Source organism: Podarcis cretensis (assembly GCF_951804945.1).
Source record: "Podarcis cretensis genome assembly, chromosome: 17".
Lineage (NCBI taxonomy): Eukaryota > Metazoa > Chordata > Lepidosauria > Squamata > Lacertidae > Podarcis > Podarcis cretensis.
In genome coordinates, this window is record NC_137187.1 from 41,550,101 (window position 1) to 41,577,800 (window position 27,700).

Here is a 27,700-nt window from a genome sequence, read left to right on the forward strand (position 1 = left end):
AGCGGACCACAAGGAAGACTCATGTCACACCTTAAAACCTGACAAGCAGTCAGAAGATCCTGCAGATCAAAGGTAGGGCTCTCAACCACCAGCCTCATTTGCACTTCAGGCTTCCTATACATCTGCTCCCATTATGCAAATTAATTCCACTGGAGTCATTGTGGTTTCTTAAGCAGCAACATACATCTACTTTTTTAAAAAAGGCAATGCACAAAATGGACATGCCTCACATCTGTCAATTTGCCAGCATAAACAGTTGGAAATATGGCAGTGGAAAAAGTTTATATTTTGCTACAATAGTGTTTGCATCGTTAGGTAGATCAAAGCGTCAAGATTTCAATAAATGGGGGGAATACTGTAAATAATAATAATCATTTTTTTCCAGGAAAAAGACGTGCTGGTGCTCACCATGAACCTCTCCCTTGTTCTCTTAGAATGGTAACGGTGCCCGCCTGAGAGGGGCCAGAGCTGAGCTCCAGCTGCAAAAAAAAGCCCTGATAATAATAATGGTCTGGTGGAAACCAGCTTAATTCCAATTGTGTTTGAATACAAAAGAGAAAGAGTGGGTGGTGTCTTCCCGGAGGCTGTTTCTGCCCCACCTTTTAAAGAGCAAAACATTTGTAAAACGTATGGAACTCTCCAAAGATTGAAATATCTGTATACATGATATACATGGGAGAAATTGTGTATTTTTTAAAAAAACTTTATTATCCCTGAGGTTATCCAGAACACCAAATGGCTCGGGTATCTTCCAGGTGAATCCCCACAGGACTGGGGGGCAGTGGCTACGTGAGTAAAGCCCCCCCAACATCCTAAGGCTGTCAGAGAAGATTCCCAGAAGAGGAAGGGCAAAGGGCCCTTCAGGACGCCTTGCGACATGGGAGGCAGTGGGTGACAGTTCTGCCGAAAGGTACTCTCTCAGACCCAAAGAATGGATGTGCCAACAGTATGAAGATGGCATTGCCTTAAAAATGCCTCTGCAGAAGACACTGAATGCACTTTGGGAGGCGCCCTTTGCTACTCGCCAGCAGGTGGCGCCCATTCACAGATCCTCAGACTCAAGGATCGCGGTTTTTAAATGCCCCTTATTTCCAAGGAGAGGAGATCCAGCTGCCCCTGCTTGAAGTTTGGGCCTCCAAAGGGCTTGACTGTGACTGAATGCGGCCTCTTCCTAACGAGATCATGACATTCTTTGCAGGGGAAAGAGCAGAAAAAGTAGTGTGAGGAGATAAATGGGGCAGCCATGACCACTACTGGGGGGCAGACAAGGATTTTACTGCACACCTGAAAGGCACAAACCTTGTGACTGCGATTTGGGACCTCAAGGAGGGGAGGGGGCTCTCTGGAGGGACCCTGGAGCCCCCCCTGTCAGCTGGGGCTACACACCATTCTGGGGGTCCCATCAGCTTCCCAGGGGGGAGCAGGGGGAGGCCTTGCACCGGCTTCCAGGAGTTTCCCAGGGGGGCGGGAGTAGCCTGGGGTGCAACTGGGGGCGGGCGGTGGAAGCATAATGGAAGAAGAGAAGAAATTTTTGAAAAACCCATTCAGAGCTGTTTCATGCGTTGTGTAATGGCGCTGGCTGGCAGGTCGGGTGCAGGGCAGCAGCAATGCTTCCCCTGGACCTGGAGGTTGTGCTGGAGGCAGGGGGTTTCCCCGGCTTCGGGGATAGCTAATTGTGGTGATTTAAGAATGCTGCTGACAGAAATAGAGCCAAACATGAATAAATTGATAGCAGTGCACTAGGTTCAGCCTTCTCATTAGGATTATTTTTAATGTTATTCATAATTTTTATTTTCATGTTATCCTTCTGTAGCCTTACTGGAGTTCAATTATTGGGTCTGCGTTGCTCTGGGATAGGAGGAAGGAAGTCAAATGACACCGAGTTGGTTCAAAGAAAGAGTTTATTCTGCTCTCCGGAGAGCAGAAGGCACTTGCGTGGTGAGTCCACAGCAAGTACAAGGAAATGAGAAGCTTCATGCAGTATATATATCCTCCAGGCACCCTCTCCCTCCTCCCCTCGGAGCCCAACCACGTCAGCCTATGTACGCAGATTGACATCACATATGTTCCCTCTCTCTCAACCATAAAAGGATCTTCCTTCCTGTACATCTGACCATAAAAGGATCTTCCTCTTCCTACTCTTATCTGGGAAGAGGTCGTGATCTCTGGGAACACGCTTTTGGTCCCCACGTATTTTGTGGTGAGCACATAAGATAAAGTATTGACGTGTTTTCTTTGTTCCCCTAAAGGGTCAGGGTCATCCCTTGCCGTGACTGATAAAGGAGAGCGCTTGTTTATGCAATTGTGTCCTTATTTTGCTTTTGCTCAACAGCTCAAGTTTTGAGCATTTAAAATGCTCTTTTTTGAAAGAACAAAAGGGGGGGTTGAGTCAGTTTTAAACTTGCTACACAGAAACCCATTCCTTCACTTCGTTATCATAATTTTCTGTGTGTAATGTGAATGTTACTGTACTATGGTTGATTTTACGTTACGCCAGAGGTGGTTTAGTCCTGCTGGCCACATGACCCAGAAAGCTGTCTGTGGACAAACGCCAGCTCCCTCGGCTAGTAAAGCGAATGAGTGCCGCAACCCCAGAGTCGCCTTTGACTGGGCTTAACCATCCAGTATTGCCTAGCTACTCTGTTCTCAGCAACAGACATTGGTCCAGTTCATAGAATCCAGCTGTGCACTTAGGGAACTGTGATGCAGAGACATAGCATGTGTTTCAATTTGTACAGTCTCTTTTCTCCCAAGCTCGTTCCATTTGTGAGGGGGCAAAATCACTTCAATAATATTTTTTAAAAAATAAGTAAATTATATCTCGCCCATCTGGCTGGGTTTCCCCAGCCACTCTTGGCAGCTTACAGCACATAAAAAATTGTAAAACATTAGGCATTAAACATTTCCTGATACAGGGTTGCCTTCAGATGTCTTCTAAAAGTCAGATAGATGTTTATTTTCTTGAATAATAATAATAATTTTAAAACAGCCAGAAGATTGAATGCTCAGCTCACATCATAGGTTACCCCAAGTTTAGGTGATCTGGTTTCAGGATTTTGTGGCTCCTTTTCAGGGGCAGCAGGAGCAGGTCTAAGACCCTGGGCAGGATTCAGCTGATGAGTTCCATCAGCAGAAGTCCTACGCAAGGCCTTCCACATGCATAACAGGGCTTCTCCCAACCTTATCTTTTCTAAAACATTATTGTCTCACATCAAATATAAACGATCTCTAGAAAAGAAAACTGAAAACTGAAAACAGACACTGTATGTACTTATGTAACCCAAGAAAATTTTTAATAAAACAATTTTTAAAATAACAACAGGGCTTCCACCTCCCTCTCCAAGCCTCCCCATTTATTAATTTTATTTACTTATTTCATAAAATGTATATACTGCTTGACTGTAGGAAACCTGAAAGTGGCTTACAAAAAAAGACAGAACAATAAAATTATCTCTTAAAAAAATTTACAACCATAATTTAAAATATACAGAAGATTAAAACCACAGTAAAATAGACTAAAACCAATTTAAACTCCTACAAACTTTCAGAATATCTGGGTAGGCTTGTCTAAATAAGAACATCTTCAGCAGGTGCTGAAAGGACTACAGTGAAGGTGCCTGAGAGCAAGGGGCTGGGCGTTCCAGTGTTGATGCTGCCACACTAAAAAATCAAGTGCTGACAGATGTGGGTCATGTGCAGCCTCTGTGAAGGTGCCAGTTCTGCCAACAGAAGTGGTCAAGCAGTCATATGGGGGGCAAGATGATCTCAGATGTAAACTGATCCCAAGTTGTTAAGGACTTTATATGCTAATAGGAACACCTTGAACTTGGCCTGGGAGTGAGCAGACAACCAGCACAGATCTCTGAGCAAGAGGTGCTCTATGCTGACGGGGCGTCTCTTCTGCCAGCAATTGTGCTGCAGCATCCTGCACTGTCTTGCAGCTTCCAGACCAAGTGCCAGCGAAGCCCCACATACAGCATTGCAGCAATCCAGCCTTGAAATACACATGAAGCCACTTTAGAAAGTTGGTGTGTCAGTGCCTCCCAGGTGTTCTTTTACTGACAGGTGGTTGGACTAGATGACACTCAGGGTTCCTTCCAACTCTACAGTTACATGATTCTATGATTTATTTGCAGTGATAAACCTCTTTAAAATTTTATTGTGCTTTTAATTGTTGGGAGCCGCCCAGAGTAGTTGGGGCAACCCAGCCAGATGGGTGGGGTATAAATAATAAATTATTCTTGTTATTAATTATTACTATTATTAAAAATCTCTAATGTCTAAGGTATGGAAAGTCTACAGAATAATAATAGTGAAATATCCTTGAATTTTAAATTCAGAGCATTCCCATTTTTATATATGGTTGCATGATAACACTAACAGAGCAGCTAAGGAAGCATAATCACAGCATATGCCGTCTGCCTCTCAGAAGACACCGTGTCCCACATACTGTTCGCAGTCTGCAGTTCTTCCTGGTAACAGAGACTCACCATGCTGCAGTGAAAGTTTCATTCATTCAGGAGATGGCATGAACAGAATTTAGCAAACAATTTTATTCTCCAGGCAATAAGACAAGAACATAAAAATAAATTCATTGAGAATGACTTGCTAGGTTTTGAAGCAAGAAAATTAACTTGCAGTCCCTTCAATTCAGTTGCTGTTTGGGTGCTCAGCCTCCAGAATAGAAGCTCAAAGATTTTTGAAACAGTGGGGTAATTCTCCTATACAAGGTTAGATTTAAAACAAGGAGTCATTTAAAAAAATCTAGATGACAAGTTCAAGGTTCTTCAAGAGTGCTTTCCTCCTAATGTATGTAGACCATTTCATACATTTTAGGCATACACCCATAAAGCATAATTCACAAAGCAGATTTTGTTGGTGTTTTTACATATAAATGTGGCTTTGAGCCACATGTGCAAAAATGACACTTTAAGCTTGCGGAAGTGTGGAAAAACTGAGCATGTGGAAACACATGACCCAACATTTTTCAGCAGTCATTTAAAAGCCTACATTATTTTTAAACCATTCTCATATCCTTCACATTAAAGACTTCAGCCTGGCCTGACACTGAAAAAGACAAGTTGTCTTAGAGTTATGACATGTAGTATCTTTAAAGAAGAGAATCCTGAGTTCATGGATCATGATAAAAAACCATTTTATGTTGACTATGCCACCACATAAGAATCTTGGCTTTCCTTTAAGACCCAACTGGTGCCAGATTGCACCCTGGAAGAGCTTGGATGGTCCAAGGAGGAGACAATTGTTTTCACAATGCAAAATGCAAACATGATCTTGCCGGCTTATAGTCCCAGTGGGGCGAGGTGAAGGATCCAGGCAGACGATTCATTTCACACTGCAGGAATGGAAATCTAAGTTCTGAAAGCATCCACTGCTGCGGAAATAGTCCATCCTTAATGAGGCTCTTCCATCCTTCCGCCTTCAACACACCTGCCTGAACTCTTTGTGTTGCTTCTTACTGAGTAACTGAATGTTGTCAGCTATCTCTCAAAGCTTATGCTCTGGCAGCTTTTACCCCCTCCTGACCTGTAAGCATGAGAGTCCAACATTCCGGTTCTCAAAACTTCAAGATTCCAAGGCTTGGATGGAAGAGAAGGTTTTAAGAAAACATAAAAGGGACAAGTTTCTGATCACAAATCTTTTTCTGAAAGTGCAGAAACCATCCAAACTCCTTAAGACAAAGTCCAGTTGGAGCACTGCCCATCAGTTGTTCAGCATCTCAAGAATGCTTTCCCATTTTCTCCCCCTGATCACTGGCTAAGTGGGGAGGATGAACCTGAATAACAACTGCAACTTGCTGGCATGGGCTCAAGTTCCTCTTCAGTTTATAGCAGCCACCTGTCCACTTAAACATTCACAGACTATACATTGCCATTCAGGCACTTTTGCTCCATGGGGCTCCCTGTTACTTGCTGCTGCCGCCGTCTTAGGTGGTACTTCTTGATCTTACTTCTGTAGTGCATGTAATAAGCCACCCCTACTGCAGAAGAAATAACCACTACGCAGAGAACCCCAATTATGATTCCAAGGATGTCAGGCTGGTAAGCTGCGAAAGGCAAAGACAAGTGGGTTAAGGTTATGGGCCTAAGAATTCTGCAGGGCTGCAAATCTGCAGAACACACACAGCTTTGCTTTTTAAAGGGCAAAATTCAAGCCCTCGTGATTGAAAGGACATGTAGGTTGCTAAACACCAAAAGCTCAAGTAAATGAGCCTGGACCAGTGGACCACAGAGATTCTTGCCTCTTTCGCTAACTTTAAGACCTCTGGTGATTCCTACACTTGTGTTGCTGTTGCATGCTAGGTGTGACTAATCCTCCAAAACTAACTGCTTTCTGGAAGTTCCTGGTATTTTAAGGGTTGGAAGTCTGGTTGCAAATTGAAATGCTAAGACAATTGAGCTAATCTGCACATTTCCGAAAGTGGAATTTTGTGTAGGCTACACACAAATTGGAGGTTATGAAGCACTAAGGCCTATCAAGGGGAACACAGGAGCAAGTGTCAGAAGAGTCAAGTCCACTGATTTGGGAACCTGAAGGTATCACTATTACCTGTGGTAAGTGCACACTTTTATGTTGGTCCACTGTCGTCTCTGACTTTGAGGCTGAGAATATGTGACTTCCAGAGGCTGGCACCTGACAAAAGCTGTTCAGCGAGCCAACAAGCGTGTGCAAGATTTCAAGAGCACTCACATCAAAACCCAAAAGTGTCTTTCCGTTGGACCTGTGCGATTAATGCCTGCAGGTTGTTAGAAAACCTGGCCAGTGGCCTGGCTCGGCTTGGCATCCCATATCCAGCTGTGTACTATCTTCAATCCAGAAAGATTGAGGAAGGTTCTCTCTGTTGGCCTCCTTGGGATCAATTTATAACCTACACTTTGGTCCTGCTTTTTAGCAGAGTAATTTTAAATAATTCCACATTCTTGGCAGTCTGCTACAAATCCAAACCATGCGAGTCTTTCTCTCTCTCTCTCCTTCTCGTGTGTGTTTGTGTGTGTGTGTTTCATTGGAAGACGATTTGGACAAGGAGGTTAACTTACATTCAATGTGTATGATCACATCTCTTACATCAAATCCATAGGCGTTGGTGGCATTGCAATGATAGATGCCACCATGCTCTTTTGAGACTTGCTGCTGTATCCCAATGTTGTACGACACCTCATCTTTCCTGCATTCAACAGTTGGTGGCGGGTTTCCTGAGGCTGAACAGATAAAGGTCTCTTCACTGCCGTCCTTCCAGGTCAACTTATCAGGGCAGCTAGAATCACTCATTTGGGGCGCATCTGGAATGGAGAAGACAAACGTGGTTGTTTTGCCTTGGCCATAAGGGATGAATTGCAGCATCTTATTTCATCATTGCAAAACCGCATAAGATTTGGTGGTAATCTTGTGCCCTTTAGGCAGCGTGCACAGGATGCTCATGGATCCTAGAAGCCACCTGGATGCTCCAGTCTAGCAGCTTGCACAGAAACTTGAGAATCCCAAGGCTAGTCCATGCATCCGTATTCACTGCATGATGCATGTGTGAATAAACCACCAGAGGCCAAGCACCATAGATGGAAGTGTAGTATCGCTTCAGATCACAGAATGCATTTCAGCTGAGCTCAGTTCATACATTCAGGGTCAAAACAGATGTGATGTCAGGAGTTAACATCCATAATCCAGTCCTACAATTATTATTTCTTCTTAAAGAAAACATGCTAAAAGAAACCACAGGAGGGGTTGGGGGTGGGATTGAACCACAGCACTGGAGGGAGTACACACACACACACACACACACACACACACACACTCCTAGGTACTAGTATATCCCTTGCACACACCATTTAGTATCTCTCATTGGGACAATTTGGACCAATGAAATGGTTGAGGGAGGGAGGTTAACACCCTCCCAGCTAAATGGCACAGGTCTGAATCAGCCCCTCCCTGCCCCGGTTTCACTGTTTAAAAAGAACCGGACATCCAAACACAATCCTCCCAGCATCGAACATCACATCAGATGTGAATAATCAGGAGTTGATCAGGTTGTGTAAGTGGCTCCAAGATTTGAGAAAATGCATTGGGAACTGACACTGGAAAAGGACCTGTGCTTGGGTAGGAAAGACCTGATGGCTTCCAAGAATAACCTCCCATTTTATAGGCCAGCTTCTCAAGCAATTTCCCTAACCCTTATTTTCTCATTCATGGAAATTAATTAATTAACCTTACACAATAATTAACCCCACAAATTGTGCATATATCACATTGATCCCAATGATGAGCTAAATCTATATTTGGTCTGCACCACTTCAGAAGGCAGGGGGTAGTGGGGGCTGACATGACTCAGTGCTCCATGGTGCAGACAAAAGATTAAGAACTAGCATATAAGGGAAGTGTAGGGATTGATTGTTGTGCTGTTTTTGTTGTAATTATTTGTATGTTTTAATTGTGTGTGTGCGGTTTTAATTCTACCAATGTTTAATTGTTTTTTAATGATTGGGGTTTTTTATCTATGTTTTTAGTGGTTCTTATTTTTATCTGTTAGCTGCCTTGAGTTCTGTGAGGAGAAAAGTCGGAAAATAAATAAATCAACAACCACCATGTATAAAATAGCTCTCAGCCATGTGAGCCCCTGTCTACAGTCTGAGGTGGTACAGTCCAAGCACAGGCTGCCTCATGCAGAACTAGGCCTATATATATGGACGACAAGCTGCACAGGTTGGATAATTCATTCCCACTGCATAATTTATTTATTCTTTGTTGCATAATGCGAAGAGTTCTGAATCTCTAGAAATAAAATATTGTTCAGAAGAGCATTTTCTACTCACAGAAGACAGTGAGATTTGCAGCTGTCTCTTTCACAACCGAGCGCCCATCAACTTTCAGCTCCACTTTGCACATGAATTGCCTCCCATTATCCTCTTTCTGGGCCGTAAGTGAATACTGCAGAGAAGGACCATCTCCAGATAGTAAGATCTCCTGGGTGTCACTGATCCGCATGACGACACCAGGGGACTTGGAACCATCAGACCTGCACATAACTGTCACGTTTGTGTTGACAGGGATTTGGGGGTGGTCAATGTGCAGGGTGGGTTTGGGCAAACCTGCAAGAGAATGTAGCAGAACAGCCATTACATATCTAGATTGCTTGACTGACTATAATTATTACACCATGAGCTAAACCCTATCAAGTTAAAAAAATTGGTGAATTTTTAAAATAGGCTTGAGGTAAATTGGCAGGTTTTAGCCATGATGGTGAAATAGCTTAGAGCAGTGTTTCCCAACCTTGTGCCTCCAGCTGTTTTTGGACTACAATTCCCATCACCCCTTGCCACTGGTCTTGCTAGTCAGGGATGATGGGAGTTGAAGTTCAAAAACAGCTGGAGGCACAAGGTTGGGAAACACTGGCTTAGAGCTCTCCATGCTTAGAGGCAGTGTACAAAAGGTAACAAGTAATAGATAAAGGACCTCTGGATACTTAAGTCCAATCAAAGGCGACTATGGGATGAGGCAGTCATTTTGCTTCAGGCTGAGGGAGCCGGCATTTGTCCACAGACAGTTTTCTGGGTCATATGGCCAGTGTGACTAAACCACTTCTGGTACAATGGAACACCATGATGGAAGCCACAGCATGCGGAAACACCATTTACCTTCCCACTGCAGTAGTACCTATTTATCTACTTGCATTGGTATGCTTTCAAACTGCTAGGTTGGAAGGAGCTGGGGCAGAGCAACGGGAGCTCACTCCATCATGCGGATTTGACCTTCCGATTAGCAAGCCCAAGAGGCTCAGTGGTTTAGGCCACAGCGCCACCCACTCCCTGTAGAGGCAGGGTACCTGTGCCAGGCAGGGTACCAGATGCTAGGGACAAACAGGAGGGGCAGGGGAAGCTGTTTCTTTTCCCTACTGTTTGTGGGCTTCCTGGAAGCATCCAGCTGGGCCAGACAAACTGATTTAGATGCTTTTTTGGACAGGCAGGAAAGTTCCAGTCTGTTGCTCAACCCATTCATCATCCCCCTCTTGGTGTGGAGACGTTGGCCAGACTCTGCTCCCTAGAATTGCATGTTGAAAGGCTGTTAACTAATGGGAGCCAAATGTCTGTCATTTTGACAGGCATGCAGGGAAGACTTATGCCTGGCAACCCCACTGCAAAAGGCTGTACTTTATAGGTGTTGGGCCAACAAATGCTGGTGGAATGAGCTCAGGATTAGCCTGATGAAGAGGAGACTGAGAAGAGATAAGATAGCCATCTTCAAATACCTTAAGGGCTGTCACATGGAAGATGGAGCAGCTTGTTTTCTCCTGCTCCTAAGGCTAGGACTTGAACCAATGGTTTCTAGTTACAAGAAAGGAGATTCCAACTAAACATCAGGAAGAAGTTTCTGATAGTAGGAGCTGTTTGACAGCGAAACATGAGAGGTGGTGGGCTCTCCTTCATTTGAGGTTTTTAAGCAGAGGTTGGGTGGCCACCAGTCATGGATGCTTGAGTTGAGAATCCTGCACTGCAGGGGGTTGGACTAGATGACCCTTGAGGTCATTTCCAACTCTACAATTCTGATTCTATGAAATCCAGAAATGATACTCACTGTAAACATTCACAGTACTCTCTGCAATTTTGGTCACTGGCCCCAAAGAGACTATGCAGATCAACTGATGTTCTCCTGCTGATATTGAGGTCACCTGAGCCTGGGCACTCACTTTGTGCCCTGATATGTGGTTGCTGGAGTTCAATCTCTCCCCTGCAAACAACAGCTGAAACACTGCCTTTTGAACCGGAAAAAGTCCAGACACCTCACATTCCACAGGCATGCTAGTATTGATCTCTACAGAGCCCAAAGTTTGAAGATATGGGTCCATAGGGAAAACTGTGAAAACCATGAAAGAAATCATATCAGTTATGAAAAGAGATACAGAAATGAAAACAAGCTACTGAAGAAATAAACTAGAGGTTTGCAGAAGTTAAAACAAGTGAGCTTTCCCAAAAAACAAAGGAAGGCAGTAAAGATATCCAAACCAGCCCAATGAACATCAAACCTGCTCAGTTGGCTTAGATGTTAGTTGGCTTCCATGGACTTACTGCCCTCTCTGGTTTGTGGCAAATGGAAATAAATCATAAGCAAAATTACAGGTAGCCACCTATACCAAAAAGATTACAACCAGTTGCAGTTTCATTCAGTACCCCCAGCCTTGCAGATGCAATAGCCCTGTCTGCACCCCAATGCCATTTCATAAATAAAAATGAAATAGATCCATCATGGATGCAAAACAGAAGCAAGAAAGAGTGTCCTTTCTGACATCCAAGGGGATCTGTATGGGGGAGTGACAATGCAGGTTGGGGGGGCTCCATTACCTCCAGAGTTTTTGCTTGGATTTATGCCCATTAGCAGTCAATGAATCTGCTTCTTTTGCCATTGTGCCCGCTTCTTTTAGAGGACGTGGGGCCTCTGATGTGAACTCACCAACAGTCTCCAGCGATTTGCTGAGGGAAGCCATTTCCAAGAAGGGCCCTTCCGGCCTCAGGTCCAGAACTGCACGGCAGGTGACTTCCTCTCCGTGGTCATTCTGCTGAGCGGTGATGCTGTTGCTTGTCACCACAACATTGCCGGCTTCAGGATTCCAGTGGTCCTCAAAGGTTTCCACATACAGCCTCCTGTCCCCTTGATACAAGGTCACGGTGAGGTTCCAGATGGGGGCAACATTGAAAACTCGACAAGTCACATTATACTCCTTACCCACCTCCACCTCTGGCAGCGGATCCAACACTACGCGCTTTGGAGCTCCTGGAATGGAATAAAAAGTGATAAATCCTATTGATTTGACTTTCTTCAATAATGTTTTATTCTGGATTGTTGTTGTTTTTTAAATGTTGTAAACCAGTTTGAGATTTTCCCCCATAAAAATAAAGCAGTATAGAAATGAAATGAGTAATGATAATAATTTATTTCATTTACAGATCACTTCCTATGAAACAGGTCAAAGCAATTTAACAATAAAAAAATGCATAAACAATTGAGTATCAAATACCACCCAATCTTCATTGGTTAATAAAATTCAGAAGTAATGGAAAAAGAAAGGATACACGTTCTGTGTTTCTTTCTACACCAGTCTTGGAAGCGATCCCTGCCGGGCATCTCAGGACCAGGGGGCAGCATGTCCTGACCTTAAGGATGAGACCCATGAGGTCTCTGCTTCAACTAGGCAGCCCCTCTCACCCCACTGCCGTCTTCCCTCCTGCCTTTGCAAAGATAATTTTGCTTGGGAACCAAGTGGGGCTGACAGAGAGGGCTGACATGGGCAAAGCCATTAAGAGCTAAGAAAGGACAAAACTTCTGGGCATGCCACAGCAGGCTGAATTATGCAAAATATTAAAAGTGGCAGGAAGCATGCCCATTTGATTAATTTACATAATATTTACAGGTTGCAGAATGTATCTCTTCAAGGCACAGACATTTCCACTGTCAACTAAAATGTCAACAAGGATGGGGCAATGAAGGGAATTCTATAACTTGGGGGCTACCGCAGCAAGGCCCTGCCCCTTGTTCTCAGCAAGTGAACCTCTTTCGATGTCGGGTAAACCCTCCAGGCTCTATCTGGTTCTCAGAACTCTCCTCAAGCTGCAGCCCCTTTCCCCAGACCATGCCCCTCACCAGCCCAGCTCTGAAGCCTCACTGAATGATTTTGCCTGTTTGGAATATGTCCTTGAACTTGGATGTCTCTTCCTTGTCTGGATGGAGGATAGAGAAGATGCATGAGTGTAAATTGGACATTAATTTCTCCACCCACTTTTGCATCTGGCCCTGTCCACCACTGGTAGTGCCCCTGGGCTGTCCAGAAAAAAATGCAGCCCTTGGGCTGGAAAAAGTTCGCCCAACTCTGAGGTGGGCCAAGCAGCTGGGCCTTGGAAGGGAACCTCAACCTCTGGGCAAATGGCTCTAAGCTGCTTGGGGCTTTTGAGGTTGGCACCTGCCTTTCACTTTACAAGGAAACTTCCAGGGCAGCTTAAAAAACAAAAGCATAAAAACAAAGCTCTTTTAATAAAAACACTCTATAGCTGCACTGCATTTCAAATTGTTCTTTCCTTCTTTCTTTCTTTCTGCTGTTAAACTGCTTTGAGATGCTTTATAAGAAGTAATTCATAAATAGAATTGAACAAATAATAGTAACGGGAGGAATTGAAGTGCAGCAACATAGAAGTAAACATCAACAGCATTCAAAGCAGATTTAAATGAGGAAATAAAAGAAAAACCAAAGGCCTGGGCAAATACAGAAGTATCCTGCTGGGGCTGAAAATGCAACAGCGTCAGCACCACAGTGAACTACTCTGGGGAGACAGTCCTGAAGACAGGGCTCCCATTCCATGATCACAAATGACTGTGCAGGAGATCCCTACCTGGTCCCCTGGACAGCCACTCCAAGTTAGATTACCGGGTTATGTGGATTCAGAAAGCAGCTTTGCATGCTCAGGGTAGTAGCCAGCCACTTTCTTTCCTGGCCTCTTGCTGAATTTGAATCCATGTCCCTCCTCTTTTCCACTGAATAACCTTCAAGCCAAGCAGCACTCCAAATCCTCTGCCCTGAGTGAATGATTATTCCAGGACTGCCCAGTATATGACTTACGGTAAACTGTGGTGGTTATCCTCTGATATTTCTGCTCTGTCCCCCCACAAGTAGCAAAACACAATGGCTTTGGTTCCCACTCAGTAACACTGGTGAGATTGAAGGCTTTCCAAGTAGGCCCAGTCCCTGCAGCAACGGTCTGTAAGCTGGTCTCCAAGCCAATGTTCTCACAATTGGAACTGCAGTTTAATACCATGGAATCTCCATACTTCACTGCAGGCTTTTCTGGCCAAATCCTCAAGTAGTAGTCCCCTTGTTGAGCCTCTGAAAACACAATAGATACGAAATGGAAACAAGAAGAATTACCGACAAAAGAAGAGTGGCAAATGAAGTTAATGGACTATGCAAAATTAGATAAATTAACAGGATGGATTCAAAACCTGCGGGATCAGAGATTCTTAGAAGACTGGAGTAAATATTTGAACTATTTAAAAAGCAATTGTAATAAACAGATTACGCTAGTAGGACTGCAAGAAGTTTCTGTAAGGAGGAATGTGTGAAATATTGCAATGAAGATTATGAAGAGAATTATTAGTTAATGATAAGTAAAAGTAATAGAGAAATTAAGAAATGCAGAATAAGTGATAAAGTATGGAAAATCTTCAGAGGTTGTTGATGGAAGTCTAAAATATTGTGTAAAATAAGAATTTATGTTAAATGATTGTTGGAAATTATATGTTAAAAAATCAATAAAAATGTACAAAAAAAAGAAAACACAATAGATACAACATGTACAAAAGTGCAATACTAAATAGTTCTTAATTAAAAAACCCCAATAAGAAGCAATAAAATGGTGAGATTACAGTGGGGGGAAAGAAGCAAGGAAAAGGCAAAAGAAAGAAAGTAGTAATACCAAATAAGGTGAAACTGAATAAGGTGAACTCTGCAGTTCCACAGATTGTTTCCCTTATCTCCTTCAGTCCAGAATACGCCTGTTTTTAGCCAAATCTTATTAATTTTTAAGAAACAGGTGTCCCTGCTCTAGAGAATGACTCCAGAGAGTGCCCAGTTTCCGTGCCAGGCTTGGCACCAAAAGTCCTCTGCCCCCACATCTTGTTGCAGCGGCCAGATAACAGACTCCGTGAGTAAGACAGCCCTCTCCTACCCTGGAGAGGTTGGCAGGACTAATTACCCTCTTATTAGCCCTGAATTTCTGGCACGACTGGGGGTCCAACCTCATGGGAAACAGCCATTTCCCTCAGCAGGAAACATAACTCAGCTGATAAAGCACGAGACTCAGGGTTTGAGCCCCATGTTGGGCAAAATATTCCTACACTGCAGGGGGTTGGACTAGATTATCCTCATAATCCAACTCTACAATTCTGTGCTCCTTCTGGGGTAGTTTGTCCACCTTTGATCCCCACCCAGCTCTCACCTGTGGCTCCTTGAAGCTGTCGGCATGTGACAGCAGCCACACCCCAGAAATGGCTTTGACTGGCCAGCTTAACCACATGAGGGTAGCCAATGGGACTTCCCCTGCATGTGAAGACAGGCTCTGGCAGATTAAGTGGAGGAAACCAATAGTGGGCCACAATGGTCAATAATGTGTTTTCTGCACGTGCTGTAGAGGGAAATGAGGGGCAGATGGGGATCATCAACCTGGGAAGGCAGCCCATCTAGGAGAAGGAAACTCTGATCCTAAACCTCTGCTGCCTTGTGGTTATACTCATTCATGAGAAAGGCTTTGGGCATAAACCCTGACAAGAAATCCATACCTGCTGCCTCACAGGACATCTTCAGGAGAAGAAAAGGCTAAGGAGCAAACCCTACACAAATTCAGAGTGGAGTCCAAAAGATTTTGGCCTTGTATGCCTCTTTCCGGCAACTCTTGCAGCCAGCTGGTGCCAAGAGTATCACTCTGCTTTCCTTTGGACCACATCAGTGAGGCCAAGAAGGCGTCTTGTAATCTGGGCAGCCCAGGACCTTCATACATACTATCCAAGCTTGTGCCCCACAGAGGTCACTTCAGGGCTGCGAACACAGCAAATACAATGCAGGAGTCAGCAGTTACCAGTTACCAGTCTCTGCAGCCACAGCAGGAGCTATGATTCTCCAGCGGTTTGACTCCCCCCCCCCCCCGAGAGGCGCACTCCATTGTGTCCATTGAGACAGACGGATGCCAACAACAACAAATGATATTTTAAATCAGGCATAGGCAAACTCTGGCCCTCCAGATGTTTGGGACTATAACTCCCATCATCCCTAGCTATCAGAACCAGTGGTCAAGGATGATGGGAATTGTAGTCCCAAACATCTGGAGAGCCAGAGTTTGCCTATGCCTGATTTAAATCCATTAATGGTACTGATTAGCCATTGAAATACTGGAGTCCTTTTGCTTCTATTTTTAAACAGAAGCTTCTGTTCGTGGAACCAATGCCTTCTCCTCCCTCCCCCATGATTCTTGAGAATTAAGAACAGAGGCACTGTAATAGACATGCCTTAGGTGTGACTTTAAATCTCCTTTGAGGAGACTTTTAGGCTTCCTTTTTCCTTTGTTTAATGACTCACTTTTTGACTTGCTCTTTAGACTGCTGCCAGTAGATCAAGAAGAGGAATTCCCTGCCACTCCTTATTCTGATTAGTGCTGAAAGAAAATCAGTCCCTTTCCAGGAATGGCTCAACTCACCAAGTGAATTGCAAGAAGAAATACTGGGGCGGGAAGGAGGAATACATCAAACCCTTGGAATGCAAGGCTACACAAACACACTGAATAGGGAGCGCAAGCCCCAGAAAACACAGAGGAACCTAACTCTGCCAACATGCGTATAAAGGTAAAGGTAAAGGGACCCCTGACCGTTAGGTCCAGTCGTGGTTGCTATCTCCCCAGAAGAAATATTCCTTATCTACATCTAACCCTTCCATCCCAATAATCTCACTTTGCAAATAAAAGGAAATACCGGTAATAGTACTGGGACCTTCAATCTGGAAACCTCCATTCACTTGGTTTCATAACTCAGAGTGAAACGCTAATTTCTCAGGATCTCACTTAAGCAGATGTCTGTTTTGGGAAAACACTCTGAAGGACTATGGGGGATCTGTGATTAGATGTCTCTTTAAAACAAAAACTTAGCAGCTGGGGAGGGGGCCCTAAAGAAGAGATTTAGACTGCCTCCCTCCCAAAGTAGTATTTGTCCCATAAGGGAAAACAAGTATCGTATGGTTGGCATCTGTCTGTCTCAGGAAACAATGGAAGAGTGCACCTCAGGAGTGAAGTCAAAAATGAATTGAGATTTTTATTTTGTGAGGTGGTGGGTTCCACTTAAAGGCTGACAGCTTAATTAAGAATAGGAAGATAACTGCTTTAAAAAACCCAGTAACAGTGCAGCTTATTCACCCCCACAAAAGGGGTAATATCGCAATTTAAACCTTGCCCACCTTACCCCCCCAACTCTGAACACCTAGGATTCCTCATGACTCAAGGGAATATTCAGCATGGACCCTATAATCACATTTGCTGTGATTGAGAGTGGAGAATGATAGGGAGAAATCCTGTGAACATGGCAGGGTGCTTAAAGCAACTTTTTAAGAGTGCAACCCTATATGTCTATCATAACATCTACTCAATAAGACATTGAGAAAGTTAAGTGCTCAACAATTCACAGACACTAAAATATACCCCCCCCCCAAAAAAAAAAATCCCCTGAGTGTGGCAAAAGGGATATAATGTTTGTGTTGGCTATATAACAATGCCACTCAGAAAAGCATTTTGGCGCAGTGGAGAGGTGACAAACACGAGCAGCCTTCATGGCAGAGCTGAATCTGGATTTCCACATGCAAACTCAATACTGTAGCCCAAGCCTCCCAACCTGATGTCCTTTAGATATTCCAACTACCACAACTCCCATCATGGTACCTCGGGTTACAAACCTAATTCGTTCCGGAGGTCCGTTCTTAACCTGAAACTGTTCTTAACCTGAGGTACCACTTTAGCTAATGGGGCCTCCTGCTGCGTGGTTTCTATTCTCATCCTGAAGCAAAGTTCTTAACCAGAAGTACTACTTCTGGGTTAGCAGAGTCTGTAACCCGAGGTGTTTATAACCCGAGGTTCCACTGTATTCACCATTGGGAGTTGAAATCTCCCTCAGGAGGTGTGAACACTCATTCATTGAAGGCTTTTAAGCGGAGATTGTATGGTCATCTGTCATGGCTGCTTTAGCTGAGATTCCTGCATTGCAGGGGGCTGGACTAGATGACCCTCAGGGTCCCTTCCAACTCTAAAATCCTATGATTCTATGTTTCTTTTGGTCTAATATCTGGAGGGCACCAGTTTTTGGAAGCCTGTCATCAAATACTGCCTGTTTTGTTTGGCAAAGGGATGCACCTACACGTGATGCAGAACATTCATGATTAGGGTGGCAGTCCTCTGCACACACAGCTGGGAGTTGCTGTGGCATCCATTTGTCTCGAGGGACAAGGCATCACCAGGGGTGAAGCCAAGCTGCTGGAGAATCATAGTGTCTGCTGTGGCTGCAGAAACTGGTAACTTGTAACTACTGCTTCCTGCATTTTTAAAATTTGTGCGGAGGTCCTGGGCTTGCCAGATGGCAAGACTGATATGGTCTGCATCATGTCTGTATCAGAGTGAAAAGGTTTTTGGAAGCCACATGGCAGCAACTTGTATTTGCCACTGAGTGCAGCTCAGGGCTGGGCATTCCAGACTTCCTCTCTGGGGAGTTTCCCCAGGCCACACCCTCTAACTGGCCCTGTTCTGCACCAGCCCCCAGTGCGTTTCCCTGCCTTAAACTGTGACGATGGGGAGGACGTGCGTGTGGGAACCCCCGATTCTTGTGCAGCTGGAATGCGTTCTGTGCAAAGATTAGAGTCACACCCATTGCTTTGCTCACCTTTTGTGTCTGGCCTTGCCATGCAGTCCCCCCCCCAGGCTGAAAAAGGCTCCCCACCCCTGGTGCACAACTAATCTTGCCTTTCTGATGAGCATATTATGTCTGTGTTTATCTCAATCTAGCTCCTCTCAACTCCCATACACCAATACATATGGGGGAGAGTGGTCATTTGAATTGAGGGAAAACAGGCTTTTGGAATTCCACAAGGAAGACTAAAGTACAAAATGGCTTTAGTGCTGAGTATTTTCATTATATAAATTTGTGGGTTGGTTTGTTAGCTATTCCCCCCGCCCCATTCTCTGTTCTATGTAACTCCAGAGATGCACCCGCTTCCAAAGGCTGTGTTCTCTGAACCAGTGAAGCAAAGAGTGTCTCCACTCTTAAGACAAATGCAGTGGATATCTACAAGGCAGCAAGAATGCAAACACAATGCTGGGAGAGAATTCTCTCTGGGCCCGGGGACATGGACATATGAAGCTGTCAGACAGCTGCTCCATCTAGAGAGTGATCAGGAGTAGGCAAACTTCAAGCTTGTTAGAAATACCTTGTTTTTAATAAGAACCCCAAGATCTACAAACCAGAGGCAGGTGCAAAAGACATACAGTTAGAATTAAAGATCTGAGCATTTTCTCCTTCTAGGGATTTCTTTTTAGTACCAGAACTGAACTGAGTTCTGATCACGTCCTTTTACACAAAAAGGTCTACCTCTTGTTTAGCTTTCTTCATCTCACCATTCTAATTTTAGATAGAAAAAGAAATGTTGCTTTAAAAACAGCTGGGAGTCAGAAAGCTGCAAACCCAGAGGCCAGTCAGAAGATCTGCCCTCTACCTAGCAGTTCTCTCCAAGGTCTCTGACAGTGACTCTCCAGCATTGGGACCTGGGATCCTTCTAGCCAGGGATTGGACCTGGGTTGTTCTGCATCCAAAGCATGTGCTTGAACCCTGGGCTTTTGCCCTCCTGGACATTTTACCTACATTGAGCTGAGCTTGAGGAGGCTGCCCAACAGGAGCCAAACAATCACAGAACCAGAGAATGTTTCCACCAGAGGTTGGAATGGTATGTATGTTGTTGTTGTGATTTGCTCTTAGTGAATGTGAACTCATACTTTGGCACCATAGCAATTTAAAAAAAATAATTCACAACTGTGTCTGTTTCATCTGCTCTAACTGAAATTTTAATTGAAGCCAGCTGCACTGACATCTTTCTTGTTTTCTTCTTGTAATTTTGCACTCCTGAGTCCTTCCATAGTTATACTAATCAGTTCACTCAAGGAATCAGGCAGAAGGTACCTTCTTTATGAGTAAAAAAAAAATGTTCAGGGAGGAAAAAGTACACTCAGCTGTTGTTTGAAAGTAGCCAGAAATGAATTGCTGCTGCTTTTCTCATTCCAGGAAGCATAACACCAAGGTCAAGCAAAACTCAGGGTTTCCCCCAGCTAAGAAAGGTAGTAAGGCAACCCTGCGCCTCAGCCCAAGAGGAGGGGAGGCGGGGGGGGATTCTCAAACCTGGAGGGGCCGGCAAGCAGGGAAAAGCCGAGAGCCCGCTCACCTCTTTTCAGTGCCGTGGCTCCACCCTGTGAAGTCTGGCTCAGAGAAAGTGCCTCGGAGCATATGGAGAGTGCATTTCTGACCATTCGCCCCTTTTCTAAGACGGCGAGCTCGTGGTTCCAGCCTTCGAGACTGGCCCTCGCCCGCCCCAGCACCTTCGGCCGGCGGGACAGACGGACAGGGGCGGCCGGAAAGGCGGACTCCCTTCGCCCCCTTCCTTACCTTGCGCGGCAGAGCAAGCGGCCGAGGCGAGCAGCAGGAGGAGGGCGGCGGGCAGGCGCGGCATGGCGCGGAGCGGGCGCTGCGGCGGAGAGCCCTTCAGGTGCGCAGGCGACGCCGAACCAGTCCCGCCAGGCTGCCGCCCGAGCATCCGCTTGTGGCGCCCGCAGCCTCTCGCCCGAGTTTATACGCCCCGAGGCGGTTCCGGGAAAGGCTCCGCTCACGAGGGTCGGGGAAACTCCCGCCGCCGCCGCCGCCCGGCCCCCTTTCCAGGCCGGCCTCCTGGGGGCGGCGAGGGGCTGCGCTCGTCACGGAGCCGCGTCAGGTGTCGTCCGAGCGCCCCTTCGCCGCCTTCCGAGGGGCTTTCCGACCCGCTTTTCCTTCTGCCGCCTCAGCGCTCGGCCCCCACTCAGGATCATTTAGGAAAGCGGATCCTCGGGGAAGCCCCGTCTCAGTCGGGAGAAGGCGAAACCCATTCCGCAGGGGGCGAAGAATTCTGTCCAAAAGCTTCACCAAGTCAGACTATTCGGGGTCTATCCTGGACAACTCTAAAAAATGAGTGAAACAGCCTTTCGGCCCCTCCATATTTGTGGGCGAAGAGCCGAGCGCGCCCAGCGCTGAGGGCGTCCCAAGCAGCTCGGCCTCCCGCCCGCAAGCGCGCCCTCTGCGCCCCCGTGCCCGCGGGCGGCAGCCTGGGCATCTCTGCGAGGGGCGCCTGGTTTGCCCCCCCCCGTTGTGCATGACGTATATATGATGTCACGCAACACTGCCCCCCCCATGTGGCCCAGGTTGAGGTATCGACCACCCATGGATTGCACACCCCTCATTCAGTGGCGTTGGTGGAGTTTTTGTTAATTTGTGGGGAGGGGGAGTCACTGCTGGGCACCTGCCCCCCATCTGCACCCAGAGGGTCTGTGGAGCCAACTGACTTCTACTCAAAAGGAAACTCACAGAAATAAAGGGACCTAATTTAGCCATGTTCATTAATGTCAATGGGTTTATGCTGAGTATGACTAACACTGAATGCAACCCCCCCCCCCCCCACTTTGAGAGCCTGAGGTGGCAGGAGGGAGGAATAGGCTGCCTTTCTTGTTTTGTTTTTTGTCTGCTGCTAACAAATTACTTTCCAAGGAAGAGAGCTTGGGGAATGCGCTGCTTCCGCCCACCCACAAAACAGCAGAATATATTGGCACGGGAAGAGGTTTTACTGTCTACCAGTGGCTACTTTCCTTGCAAGGCACTAGAGTAAAGGTGCATTTTTCTCAGGGGAGCAAGTGGGGCTTTTTTCCCAAAGGCAGCGTGGGGGGAAATGCAAAGTTTGCATGGGGGGCATCAGTCCCCTGGATAGATCTGCAGATCCGTATGTCCCTTTGCCTGCCAGAGGCTGGTTGATTTTAGGCAGTTCCCCACTGGCCTGACACAGTGGGGAACTTTCCACCTAGGCGGTGACAGTGCTGGAGCCCTCTTCTTGCAGCGCCCTCCCCACACTGGCACTCAGCATCCAGACTCTTGCTGGCTGCAGGAGGGTGAGCAGCAGCAGCTGTTTCTGTCACTCACACCCCATGTTCCCTTCTTCCCTGGCCCTGCCTGCCAGTGACACTGCTACTGCTTTGGCCTGGGTGTTACTAATGGACATTTTGCAAAATTTTAAAAATCTGCCCGGATAGCCCTTTTAAACCGTAAATAGAGGATGTACCCGGTAAAAACCGGACATATGACAACTCTACCCCAAAGGGGTGATTTCTAGTAAGTGGCATTCAGAAGCATAGAGCTTTGTTAGTTACAGATTGTTTGTTCTTGTTGTTTAGTTGTTTAGTCGTGTCTTACACTTCGTGGCCCCCTGGACCAGAGCACGCCAGGAACTCCTGTCTTCCACTGCCTCCCGCAGTTTGGTCAAACTCATGCTGGTAGCTTCGAAAACACTGTCCAACCATCTCGTCCTCTGTCGTCCCCTTCTCCTTGTGCCCTCCATCTTTCTCAACATCAGGGTCTTTTCCAGGGAGTCTTCTCTTCTCATGAGTCACAGATAAACTTTGTTAAAAAAAAAAAAAGGTAAAGGACCCCTGACAGTTAAATCCAGTTGTGAACAACTGGGGTTGCGGCACTCATCTCGCTTTACTGGCCAAGGGAACCGACATTTGTCCACAGACAGTTTTTCCAGGTCATGTGGCCAGCATGACTAAGCCGCTTCTGGTGCAATGGAACTCCGAGACCAGAGCAGTGCACGGAAATGCCATTTATCTTCCCGCCGGAGTGGTACCTATTTATCTACTTGCACTTTGACGTGCTTTCAAACTGCTAGGTTGGCAGGAGCTAGGACCAAGTAATGGGATCTCACCCCATCATGGGGATTCAAACCGCCGCCCTTCCGATCGGCAAGCCCTAGGCTCAGTGGTTTAGACCACAGCGCCACCCATGTCCCTAAACTTTGTTAGTCACAGTTAATAGACCATGGTGCAGACCTGAAAGGGTTAAAACACTTTATAGCATTATGATCATAGAATCATAGAATCATAGAGTTGGAAGAGACCACAAGGGCCATCGAGTCCAACCCCCTGCCAAGCAGGAAACACCATCAGAGCACTCCTGACATATGGTTGTCAAGCCTCTGCTTAAAGACCTCCAAAGAAGGAGACTCCACCACACTCCTTGGCAGCAAATTCCACTGTCAGACAGCTCTTACTGTCAGGAAGTTCTTCCTAATGTTTAGGTGGAATCTTTTTTCTTGTAGTTTGGAACCATTGCTCCGTGTCCGCTTCTCTGGAGCAGCAGAAAACAACCTTTCTCCCTCCTCTATGTGACATCCTTTTATATATTTGAACATGGCTATCATATCACCCCTTAACCTCCTCTTCTCCAGGCTAAACATGCCCAGCTCCCTTAGCCGTTCCTCATAAGGCATCGTTTCCAGGCCTTTGACCATTTTGGTTGCCCTCCTCAGGACACGTTCCAGTTTGTCAGTGTCCTTCTTGAACTGTGGTGCCCAGAACTGGACACAGTACTCCAGGTGAGGTCTGACCAGAGCAGAATACATTGCACTATTACTTCCCTTGATCTAGATGCTATACTCCTATTGATGCAGCCCAGAATTGCATTGGCTTTTTTAGCTGCCGCGTCACACTGTTGGCTCATGTCAAGTTTGTGGTCAACCAAGACTCCTAGATCCTTTTCACATGTACTGCTCTCAAGCCAGGTGTCACCCATCTTGTATTTGTGCCTCTCATTTTTTTTGCCCAAGTGCAATACTTTACATTTCTCCCTGTTAAAATTCATCTTGTTTGTTTTGGCCCAGTTCTCTAATCTGTCAAGGTCGTTTTGAAGTGTGATCCTGTCCTCTGGGGTGTTAGCCACCCCTCCCAGTTTGGTGTCATCTGCAAATTTGATCAGGATGTGCTTGAGTCCATCATCCAAGTCGTTGATAAAGATGTTGAATAATACCGGGCCCAAGACAGAACCCTGTGGCACCCCACTAGTCACTCTTCTCCAGGATGAAGAGGAACCATTGATGAGCACCCTTTGGGTTCGGTCAGTCAGCCAGTTACAAATCCACTGAGTGGTAGCATAGTCAAGACCGCATTTTACCAGCTTCTTTACAAGAATATCATGGGGCACCTTGTCAAATGCCTTGCTGAAATCAAGGTAGGCTACATCCACTGCGTTCCCTTCATCTACCAGGCTTGTAATTCTGTCAAAAAACGAGATCAGGTTAGTCTGACATGACTTATTTTTCAGAAATCCATGCTGACTATTGGTGATCACAGCATTCCTTTCTAGGTGCTCACAGACTTCGCCTGTTCTCCAGGAATTCTCAAAGATGACAGCCAGTGGTTCTGAGATCACATCTGCCAGTTCTTTTAATACTCTTGGATGCAGTTCATCTGGCCCTGGAGACTTGAATACATCTAAACTAGCCAAGTATTCTTGTACTATCTCCTTAGTTATTCTGGGCTGTGTTTCCTCTGCTGAATCATTTGCTCCAAATTCTTCAGGTCGGGCATTGTTTTCTTTATCGGAGAAGACTGAGGCAAAGAAGGCATTGAGGAGTTCAGCCCTTTCTGTGTCCCCTGTTTGCATTTCAGTTTCTTTGTTCTTCCTTTTGCTACGAACATACCCATAAAAGCCTTTTTTGTTGCTTTTAACCTCTCTAGCAAGCCTGAGTTCATTCTGTGCTTTAGCTTTTCTGACTTTGTGTCTACACGTGCTGGCTATTTGTTTGAATTCCTGGTGGTTTCCCCCTTTTTTCCATTTTTTGTACACATCCTTTTTTAATCTTAACTCAGTTAAAAGTTCTTTAGATAGCCACCCTGGCTTCTTTAGGCACCTTCCATGTTTCCGTCTCATTGGTATTGCCTGAAGTTGTGCTTTTACTATCTCCCTCTTAACAAACTCCCAGCCATCATGAACTCCCTTTCCTTTTAGTATTACTGTCCTTGGGATCTCACCCAGCACTTCCCTAAGTTTTATGAAGTCGGCTTTCTTAAAGTCAAGAAATTGAGTCCTAGTATGCTTGGCTGCTCCTTTCCGCTGTATAGTAAACTTCAGAAGAGCATGATCACTCGCGCCTAATGATCCTTCCACTTCTACCCCACTAACCAGGTCATCAACATTGGTTAGGACCAGATCTAAAATGGCTGTTCCTCTTGTTGCTTCTCCCACTTTCTGGACAACGAAGTTGTCTGCAAGGCCAGTGAGGAATCTGTTTGACCTTATGCTCTTGGCTGAGTTTGACATCCAGCAAATATCTGGGTAATTGAAGTCCCCCATTACTACTATCTCCCTTCTATTTTATATCTCTACAGTCTTACCTTACAGATGCTTCAGGTACGTTTTCGGGTTGTGCGTTTTCGGAAGTATCGGAACAGGTTACTTCCAGGTTTCGGTGCTCACGCATGCACAGAAGCACTAAATTGTGCTTTGCGTGTGTGCAGAAGCACTGAATTGCAACCCACGCGTGTGCAGATGCGGTGCTGCGGGTTGCAAATGTGCCTCCCACACGGATCACATTCACAACCCAAGCGTCCACTGTATTTCATTTTAAAATATTGTTAATTTGGCAGGTAGGGGTAACTCTGTATGATGCCTGAATCCTTTCTAATTCCTGGGGTATTGAATCCAGGGTTAAAATCTAATGAAGGAGTAAATTGTTGAAGTAGCCAGGCCAACTTTTTGGTAATGGTCTTCTAGTATAACAAAGGATGTTACATATAGCATATATTCAACACAAAAAACAGCGACAATTTGTTGTTGACAAAGGACAGCTGGACATCTAAAGGGCCCCATTACCTTCTGGAGCTTAGGGCCTCATCAAACCTAAATCCGTCCCTGGTGTAGTTCGCAGCAGCAGCAAGCACTGCAGTGGTTCTGGTGCAAGTTGCAGGGAGCCTGCATGGGGACAGCAGGGATTTCTGCTGGCTACTTTGCAGAGCTGGGCTTTCCTGGCCAATGAACAGGCCGGCTCTCCTGCCTTGGACAGTCTCTTTTCCTGGAACACAGCTGGAGCTGCTGCTGCTGCTGCTGTAATCCAAAGTGAGCTGTGAAGTCTAGCCCTGCCCCCACCCCCAATATAAGAGAGTCGGCCAGGGGCATAGGTGGCAAAGTGGGTTGTTAATGTATCCTCTCTTTTGCACGTCAAATTATGGCAACCCTCCTTTGGTTGGCCCCTGTAAGAACAGGATGCTGGACTAGATGGACCATGGGCCTGATCCTGCAGGCTCCTCTTACATTCTTATATTGCTATTGGTCAAATGGTGCTGACTGTGACGTGTTTTTTATATACATACATTTTTATGACAAAAAATTGATATTTTTTATTTCAGTGTTATAGCGCTATAAACACTATAATACAATAAACAAACAAACAAACAACTGGTGTTTGTAGTATTATACTTCAATTTCTCTTTTTTTTATAAAGAAATGCTGAAAAATGCAAACTAAAATGAATGCTAACTAAAAATCAGTTAAACAAATAAATGGGTCAGAAAATGGTATTCACTGCAAGAATTACATTGAATGTGTGCTGAGCTTTGAAAGGCTCCGCCAATAAGTTCTCTCCCCCCCCCCGCCCCCCAGTCTCCAAGAACACAAAGAGTAATAAAGAGAGCAGAACAGAGGCCAGAGGTGCACAGTTGCAGTTTGAGACTGCTTGGGAAACATTTGGGAGAGGAGTCGTCTTAGAGAGGGTGGAAGGCAGGGACTTTCTCCTGGCAACTGCTCCATAAGGCCAAGACCTATGGGGAAGTGTGCTGAGACCACTGGGCTGAGTTGTATTTCGTTTCCTTGAAGAAAGAGTTAATGTCACTGGCATCAGAGATTTGCTTCCTTTCTTGCAGACCTGAGTCTGACTCCAGCCCTGACACCTGGCACCTAAATCTAGGTAATGATGATGCCCTGGGGGAAGCATAAACAGGGAGCCACCCCTGGGAAGGCTTGTTCTCTTGTGCCACTGGCACAGCTGTGCCTGGGCTCCTCCTCATCCCCTCCTGCCCCTTGGGTATAAGGAGGGAGTTTTATCTTTAGCAGGCTTTTAGCCTTCATCACTAGACTAGTTTATTGAAACACTAACCTAAAAGGATCTATAGGTTGACGTGTATATGTGCAAAACAGAAGGAAGTGAGAGGGAAAGGAAAGAAAACCAGACTCATCTTACTAGGTCTGACTCATGGAAGTTACCGTATTTGGTTTTCCATTGTGTGAGGGCTTAATCTGAAAAGAAGTCAGCAATCCAAGTCTATCACCCAGCAGACAAATGCTAGTTTTAGTTAGTTCACATGGCTGGTTCAGACCTCATCATCTTATATGGGAAGCTGGGTCTTGTGCTCCAGTGCACATCACAGCAGAACTCACTGGTCATTTTGTTGTCCATTTGCTCAGTTTGGAGAGATCCTTTTGGGGCTCACACCATTTTCTCAACTGAGAACCACTACCATTTGGCTTCCTCTTTTCCTCTATATGTGGCTTATTGGCTTGTATCCAGAGAAATTCCATAGGTGGGTTTTTCCAATGTTTTCCATTGTTGTTCTATAGAGTTCCTGGTATCTGCTGCATCCATGTCAGAAGATCTTTTGGGCAAATTTTCTTCATAGTATCTGCACACATAAATAGTAGGGATAACTGAGGAGAGATGTGAATATGTTTTGATAATAACTGATATCTCATGAAAAAAATCATTCCATAATAGGGCAACCTGTGGGCATTCTATCAGAAATGGAAAAAGGTCTCTTATTTCCCACAACATCTCCAACGTTTTGGTGAGGTAATGTAAGTAATATGAGGCAGCTGAACAGAGCTATGATACCACCGGTGTAAAAAGTTTAAACATTCTCTCTCATGTACAGATACTGATTTGCATGGCTTAGAGATCAGTGACTGAAATGTGCTTCAACTCTGTTCCACCAGTCAGGAGCTTTCTGTGTTCCTCAACTCTGTATCGAATTTCTTTCTTCTTGAAAAACAACAACATTTAGGCTACAAATTGGGG

At 45.5% G+C, this 27,700-nt stretch overlaps 1 protein-coding gene across 1 annotated transcript; it reads right to left on the minus strand.

Moving 5' to 3' along the window:
- Window positions 1-3,268: 3,268 nt before the first annotated feature.
- LOC307205976 (intercellular adhesion molecule 1-like) lies at window positions 3,269-20,467 on the minus strand. The gene is made up of 7 exons (XM_079958727.1): window positions 20,227-20,467; window positions 13,613-13,876; window positions 11,455-11,775; window positions 10,582-10,860; window positions 8,823-9,098; window positions 7,056-7,298; window positions 3,269-6,064 (listed from the first exon to the last, which is right to left on the minus strand). Exons 1-7 carry the CDS (start codon window positions 20,372-20,374, stop codon window positions 5,880-5,882), a joined length of 1,716 nt encoding a protein of 571 aa, XP_079814853.1. The 5' UTR covers window positions 20,375-20,467; the 3' UTR covers window positions 3,269-5,879.
- Window positions 20,468-27,700: the final 7,233 nt, after the last annotated feature.

Bases quoted from the DNA above. Each gene is read 5' to 3' on its own strand.
- LOC307205976 (XM_079958727.1), bottom strand. From the start codon at position 20,374: ATGCTCGGGCGGCAGCCTGGCGGGACTGGTTCGGCGTCGCCTGCGCAC. The intron at 9,099-10,581 runs GTGAGTATCATT...ATTCTCTTGCAG, and splicing joins GAGTACTGTGAATGTTTACA to GTTTGCCCAAACCCACCCTG. The intron at 7,299-8,822 runs GTGAGTAGAAAA...TCTCCATTCCAG, and splicing joins TGCAAATCTCACTGTCTTCT to ATGCGCCCCAAATGAGTGAT.